A 7682-nucleotide genomic window follows, 5' to 3' on the forward strand; every position below is an offset into this window, starting at 1 on the left:
GCTGCCCCCTCCTGCCCCGCGGCTCTCGGTCGCCTTCCGAGCCGCGTTTTGCTCCCGAGCGAGTCCGGGGTCGCCACGGGGCTGCGAAAAGCGCAGCGGGGGGGGTCTGGCAAAGGCGGCTCCTCCGCCAGGGCCACCAGCCCCAAAGCCCACCCAGCCCCACCCGCTCGCCCAGGTTGCCCGAGGCCCCCTCCAACACCACCATCGCCGCTGTGGTTTACACCAGCTCGAGATTAAACCTTCGCTTCCGAAACCCGGAGGCTACAAATTAGGACTTGGCCGCAGCTCCGCACCCGCGCGAGCCCCGCGGCCGTCCTCGCCCGGAGGATGCGGCGTGGGCCAGAAATCCGGGTGCTCGTCACCTGGGAACGGGGGGTGCTTTGTTCCCACACATCCATCTGTGCTCCAGAGAAGGGAAATGGAGAATTTTTACATTTATGGGGTGCCGAGGTCTAAATGACGCCTTCAACAGAGGAAACTCTCGCTTCTCTTCTCCTGTCCAGCTCCTCGACGAAGGTTTTGCTCACGTCATCTAAGGCCTGACAGCGAGAGGGCTCATTAGCAAAAGCTCTAGGAATGCAGGTACGTACTTACAGATTTTCCTGTTCCCCCTGCTATCGCTCCCGGTCCTTTCCTACCGTGTTGGTCCCCCCTGCAGCCGTTCCTACCGGACCAGGCGTCCCCTCCCCGGGGGATCCCACCTCTCTCACACTCCCCTTTTTCTGCCACCTGTGAGCGGGCCGTGCCCGAGCTCTGGATGCCCGTGAGGGATCTGGTGTGGGTGCCTGTGCTGGAACTGGTGCCGGGCAAGCTGGGCTCAGCCGGACCCCCCCAGCTCGCGGCCGGGTCAGTGGGGGCTGGCGGCCGCCTTCCGCGGGTCCCTGGCCGTGCCCACGGAGAGGGCAGGACAGGGTGAGCTGTGATCAGCCACTCTCCGTGGGAAATCCTTGCCCCAGGGAGGCCCAAAGAACCTTTCCCCTCGACCTGAGCAGGGCCGGGGCTTCATCCTTTTATACGTTGGTCTGGTTCATAAACTGGGGTTAAGTTTTCCGAGCCAGGAGGTTTCAAAACTTCCAATATGCTTCAGAGGCTGCGTTTTCCCCCTCTTAACACACCACCTGTGCAGGGACGTTTGCTCAGTTCACCAGGCAGTGGTTAGAGCCAGCTTAGTGCCACGGCCCAAGCGTCTCCTCTTCACAACCACCCACTTACAGCAATGACGGCCCTTTGAGCAGCCTCGTCGTGAACAAGCTTTGCCTTCTCGAGGGCTTTCTCAAAGTTCCTGATCGCAGACCAGTAATCCTTCAACCTCACTGTAACAGACAAATGAAAACATCTGTTTTAAGCCACGATCAAGAGAATAATAGTTAATTGAGCAAGTCTCAGATGAGGGCTCTTGGTCTGAACAGTTCCTTTGGCCGTTAAATGAGATGTTCTTACGAGGTGTGAAGGGACGGGCTGTCGCCATCCCGAGAGCAAAACCTGTACCACCGCCTGTACCTTGTGCTTGTGCCACCAGGACAGTGGCACGGAGTTGCCACTCAACATCTCCCTCTTCACGTGACGCCTGCAGGGACTTCTGGCCGTAATTCTGGGCTGCTTCAGCTTTGTCCAGCTCCAGGTAACATCGGCCGATTTCATGGAACAGCCAAGTCTTCTCCAGGCTGGATTTTGCCATTGGAATCTTCTCCTCCCAACTTGGAGCAGAGAGTAAGAAAGACGTTTAGCAGATCTCACCAGGCACAGTTAGAATTTCAACCACTGATTCTATAAAAGGAGGATTCCAGGTACTCCCAGCCCCCCCTTGCTGCCAGTATGAGTAAACAAACTGAAAAAACATCATCTACAAAACAGCCTTACGCCTTCTCTGTTACTAATCTTACATACGTGTCAATGGCTTGCTGGAATTTGCTGATCCTGGCGTAAACTCTGCCGATGTTACCGAGGGCTCTGGACACGGCGTCTGGCAGATCCCTGTGATGGAAAGAAAAATAAATTGTAGCAGCTGACTGTCGGAGTAGAACGGAAGATTGGCAAGGGGGGTTGTAAACACGCTCGAGTGACTTGCAGCTGGGGTGTCGAAACACGCGTTTATCACACTAGAGGTTTAGTTTTGTGAGCCCGACAGGTAGAGCATCTGTGCTTGGGTGACAGAGGCCTGGGACAGGCTCCGAGGCACCTGCCCGAGGTCCCTGCCCTGCTGCGGGAGAGATCAGAGCACGGTAGAAAACTACGCCTGGGAAAACCCCCGACACACGGGTGAAAGCAGCAGGTTCAGGGTCTTTTTCTCCTCGCCTTTCCGGCGTCCCCGCCTGCCGCCCTCCGCCCCTGCCCGGGTGCTGCTGCAGAGATTCCTCCCCCCCCAGGTCGCGAGGGAACAAGAATAAATTGACCCTCGGCATTTGGGCCGTGGCTTTGTGGCTGTCCCTGCGTCCTGCCTGTGCCAGCTCACACACCGGCTCAGCCTCGGTCCTGACATAGTCTGGGCTTTCTTCAGCCTCACGTTCTCTTTGGTGCTGGGCGTCACTTCGGGCGAAGTGGGGAGCAGCAGAGGTCAAGGGCCCGTATCAGACTGAAAGTCATAAAATCAAGGCGGATTTTCAATTTCATCTACAGCTGTTGCAACTGACGCCCGGTAAGATGCAGGGGGAAGTGGTTTAGTTTTGGGTTTGGGTTGTTTTGGTGCAAACCTGGCAGCCCTTGTAAAAGTCTTTCTACTTCGCTTTGCCTCGGTTTCCCTTTGTTGCCCTGTGGGTCCCGCGGAGGTTCCCTGCCAGCTCCCGGGGCCCAACACGACCAGTCCTGTCCAAGAGGGAAGAGCCAGACCCATCCAAGCCTGCCCAGTGTTCCCAGGCTCTGGGTAACAGCCCTGCTCCCTCTGCTCCGAACGAGCCTTCGCCCCATGCTAGGGGCAGCTTCTGTAATAATGTAGCCTGTGGACTTAATTTTTTTTCCTTAATGAGCCCTGGTTCCCACCCTCGGAAGCGGCCTGCTCTGACTGCCCTTACCTTACAGCTGGAAAAGCTGACGAGGAGGATAAATGCCTTGTCGGGGGCACTGCGAGGCTTTAACGCGTCTCCTCTCGCCCTGCTGAGCTCCAGCCCCGAAGCCCCCCCCAGGCACCGCCTGCCTGGAAACGCAGCTTCACCGTCATTCCCGCCTCTCTACTGCTAATTCTTAACTTGATTTGGTGAAAACTTGGGGAGTGGAGATCGCCAGGAGGGAGGCAGAAATTTTCTTAAACCAGTATTAATTTTAAAAAGGGATTTGTGAAAATTTGATAAGAGTCTCGCTTTAAAAGCCCTGTGCAGTATTGGCAAAAATAAAACCGAAATAACTTCAGTCCAAGCAGCTGTTCAGTGTTTTCTCCCGTGCTCTGCAAAACTCTTAGTAAATCTTAAGACCACACTTTGCTCCACTCTGTTTTAGCTGAAGGAGCTAAAACGCGCTCTGTGTGGGCAGGTAATTGTACCTCTTAGATAACTATTTCAAGGCTGCTATCACGGTTTGGATGCAAACGATTTTAAGAGAAAAAAGTAGCAGAAAACTGGTGTCATTTAGAGCCCGACCTCCCAGAGAAGGAAGTGGGTACTAGAGGCTGAAGTGCTGAGACTGAGACTTGGGTGCTCTTTTGCTTTGCTTCAGCCTGGTTTTAGATGTGCCACGTGGTCGAGGTCCTTTAGAAATCTGCTTCAGGCTCCTTATTTTTGAAATAGTGAAGATAAGTCACTAGAGACCATGATACCTGGGCAGAGTCTGAGTGCGCTGCCCTGTTAAATCCAGGGGAGGGTTACACCACCTGATGCCAAAAGCCCTTGCAGAGGAACGTTCCTCCTTTCCCCCCTCCCCTGAACCCCCCAGCTCTCACCTCTGCCTGGCAAGCTCCAGATCCATCCTGTGGCTCTGCAGAGCCGCCTCTGTCCGGCCCATCTCGAACTGAGCGTTCCCAATGCAGCTCAGGAGGTTTCCCAGCAGTTCCCCCTTGTTGGGAACTTCGTCCTCGGAGCACCCCTGGATGGTTTTCAGCAGCCGCTCAGCTTTCCTGCAGCCTCCCTCGGGGCAGTCCCCGGCCAGCACTGCGCACAGGGAGGAGAGTTTAGTGCTGGCGGGAGGCGAGACCAGGCGTGGTTGTACCCCCCCGACAGAGCTGGGAGAGGCTGGAGCTCCCGGCCCCTCAGCATCTCCAACACCCCTCCGAGAACCTGCCCCTGCGAGATGGTACTTCTGGCCCTGCACCTGGCACCCCGGGAGATCACTGTCGTCAGGGTAAGTCCAGGGAAAGGACTTGTGACCCCCCCCGCCTGCTGGGGAAAAAGGCGACGGGTGCTTGGCCAAGGGTTCTGACAGCTCAGGTGCTGCAGCCGGGCGGCCTGGCCTTGGAGCTGAGGTTCTAGCTACAGCACTCGCGGTTTTTCTTTCCTAAGTGAGCCCCTTGCACTTCCCTGGTGAGCCCTGTTCGTGGCACCCTGGTGCAGGAGCCGGCTGCAGGGTGTTTCTGACCCCACCTTCCCCCAGCCGCTGTAGCTCGAAAGACCCGAACTGCAGTAACCACCACGGGTTTCCCAGGGTGGGAAACATGCAGCACAGAAGGAGAGGAGACCAGCGATTAATTGCTCCTTCCTTCCAGAGCACTGTTTCTCAGCTGCTTCTCTCTCTGCAATGACATTTCTGAGCCACAGAAGTGATGAAGCGCAGCAGCCTGCATTCTCTCGGTGGAGCCGCTGCCGGTTCCCAGAGCAGAGGCAGGCGGCAGGGGCCTGCCTGGCCTCGCCATCCCAGCGCTGTCCTGAAAACCAGTCAGCAGGTAGAGAAAAAGCTGAGAAAAAAAATGTGTTGGATTCTGTATCTAAGAAAGCGCTGGGAAAGGTGATGAATGCAAAAGCAAATACTTCCCCAAAACCACCTACTGCTGTTCGTGGACGCGCTGCTGCTCTGGTTCCGGCCTGTTATTACTACAGAAAATAATTACACGTGCCGGTCATCATGTTCTGGCTGCTTGCAGCCAGGATACCTACACTGCTGGATGTCCTCCATGCTCTTCACGATGGATCTGCCAACCTCGGCTGGTTTTCGCGTCCTGTCCGGGATCCACCTTCGCTGCCTGAGCTTGCGCTCTCTCTCGCGGGCGTAAAGAGGCTTCTGCTGCTGCCAGAACTCACGGCGAGTGTCCAGGTAGGAGATGCCGCTCAGAACCAGGTCTGCTACTTTGGTGCCCTGCTTTGTGCTGCTCTCCATCAAATCTGAGGACAAGATGGTAGAACCCAGGGGGGTGTGAGCGTGGGTGCGGACGGAGCTGCAGTTCAGCGGGGGACTGGCTGGGAACGGTTTTTTGCTCTGACAGTCCTGGAAGTGAAAGTCCTCGGCGCCCTCAGGCCCGGCGCGGCGAGGGGAGCAGGTAGGGCAGGCGCCCGTTCTGGGCGGGTTTGGAGCAAGAGCGGGTTCCCAGCCCCTGGCGCCGGGCAGAGCCGGAGGGGCCGTTCCGGGGCCGGCGGGGGCGAAGCCCTGGGCAGAAACGGCTGCGTGGGGGGGCTGAACAGCCTGTGGTGAGGCTGCGAGAGGGAAACTGCGAGAGCCCGCACACGCCTGGGAACCAGGCAGCCACGGACGCTCTTCATGCGAGCGATGCCATCACCCTGCCAGGAGAGCGAGCTCTTAGTTACCTCTCTATCACTGGGCAAAGAGTTCCCTGGAAGAATTCCTAAGGGGGAACCACCTTTCTGCCTAGTTCTAAACGAAGATACTTCTCCAGATCCTTCACCTTGATCTCAGACAGCGTTTATAACAAACCCACAGATGAGTTACAGTCTTCGGAGCAACGCTTTGCACTTAATGCAGGTGTTGGTGGAATTTAACATTAAGGCAGAAGGAGTTTGCAGTGATACTGTTTCTGCTTTTGATTTCACCAGCACAGATCTCTTTGAGTTGATCTATTGTTCGTTATAAAATCCTGACAATGAATAGGGAAGGAAATATGCTGATAGTTATGAATATTGGATCTGGCTCCAGAAACACCTGCACCCTCCAGGCTCCTGCCTCTCGCACAACCACTGTATGTGTGAGGTGAGCTCTGGTACACAGAAGGAAGAGTGGTCACAGGGAAGAAAATAAAAAAGAGCTTGCTTAACTTGCTTAGAGCATTTAGTTAAATAAAATAGAGAAAGACCTTCATCCTTGAGCAGCTTTTCTAGGTAGGCCTTATCAGCGTAAAGCTCTCCAAGAAGCTCTCGCTCAGTTTTTGGATTCCTCACGGGTTCCTGTTTCTTTGTCCTCCTTTGATCCTTAGTCGGTTTGATTTGGAGTTTCTGATTTGCTTTTTTGCTCTACAGCAAGAAAAAACAAAGGAAGTTGGGGCGAGATCAGCGGGGAACACTAGGATTAGCAGAATTCTGTTTACACTCCATAGAAGCCAACTTATTTTTTAAAGAACAGCAAACAGCCCTCCTCTGACCCATCGCTTGGGTCAGGAGCCACTGCAGTTTTGCAGCCCGCTGCGCTCCCTCCCGTCCAAGAACAGGAGGGGGCGTTATAGGAAGGGCAAGAATTGTTCTGCCCAGGTCTTGGACTGCTGGGGGGGCCTCCTGGCCAGAGCTGTGCCAGGCCGTGAAGGCCGGGGCAAAGAAACAGGGGCTGTGAGAGCCGGGAGCTGAAACATCGGGATTTCTAAAGATTCACATTCAAAATCCCAACAGTTACGTGCTCGTGTTTAGGCCCCTTTGTGCAAATTCTCGTGACCACGGAGCACCCGTCGCTCCAGCTGAGAGCAGCAATGAGCTCCCCAGCCTGGCCCCCGGGGGAGTGTGGTTTGACGTCGCAGAGGAACGAGGTGCTCCTTCCGTGGAGCACCCCGAAATTAAGCAATGGAGACAGTGTCCGTTATCAAAAAACTGAACCTCAAACATCAGGTGAAACCAAAGTAAATACCGTGGATAAATGACCCCGGGCTCCGAGCCCAGCGGTTACTGATTAGCCTCTGCCGGGGGACCCGCAGCGCCGGCAGGACCAGCCCGCCCGGCCGAGAAACTTCAACCCGGGCTTCGTGTTGCCCTCCCCTGCCCTTCTGCTCCTTTAAATTTTGCGTAGCTTGAGCCAGGAGGACATTAAAAGCAGGTGTATAAATCCTGTCCTGAGGGGTCAGAGGGCACTTCACCAGACCAGCTGTACCCGCAGCCCCGGTGCTGCAGAAACTCCCAACGCCCTAATGCCCGTTTCAGGCGTAACAGCTCCAGTCAGCTTCTGTTCAAGAGCTATGCAGACTGTACCTCTGCCTGCCGGCTTATGAAGCACAGATCCCCTTTATTCTCCAGCTTAACAGAGGATGGACCTGTGAACACAGAGAAAATACTTGTTAGTGTTCAAGAACAGCAGTGCAGAGGCTTTGAGAAACGAAAATGACAATAAATGTGCCAAGCTGCAGTACTGGAGAAAGCGAGCTAGATCTGGAAACTTTCCCTGTTTTTTTAAAGAAATATCACATACGAAAGAGCTTCAAGCTTTTCCGCAGCTGGGGAAGCTGCGGCACTGGAGGTGGACTGAAATTTTGCAATGGATTTGAGGGAGTAAGGCACTGAGCTATCTGCAGGATCGGGCCCGGAGGGTGCGCAGCAGGGTGTGCCCCGGCGGGGGGGCCGGGCCCTGGGGATCCGCCTCGGCAGCCTCGGAGCAGCCGGGAGGTTTCACAGCAG

General features: G+C 55.5%; 1 protein-coding gene across 1 annotated transcript; it reads right to left on the bottom strand.

The window, feature by feature from the left end:
• Positions 1-266: 266 nt before the first annotated feature.
• Positions 267-7352, bottom strand: TTC25 (tetratricopeptide repeat domain 25; the record flags this gene model as incomplete). Its single annotated transcript, XM_026864588.1, has 8 exons — positions 267-539; positions 1213-1313; positions 1501-1697; positions 1888-1974; positions 3869-4076; positions 5016-5240; positions 6164-6320; positions 7260-7352. Coding segments are annotated over 8 exons (1155 nt in total), but the record flags the coding sequence as incomplete, so codon positions are not given.
• Between the last annotated feature and the right edge of the window lie 330 nt (positions 7353-7682).

The sequence above is a fragment of the Athene cunicularia genome (genome assembly GCF_003259725.1).
Source record: "Athene cunicularia isolate RWA chromosome 27 unlocalized genomic scaffold, athCun1 chr27_part1, whole genome shotgun sequence".
NCBI classification, from domain to species: Eukaryota; Metazoa; Chordata; class Aves; order Strigiformes; family Strigidae; genus Athene; species Athene cunicularia.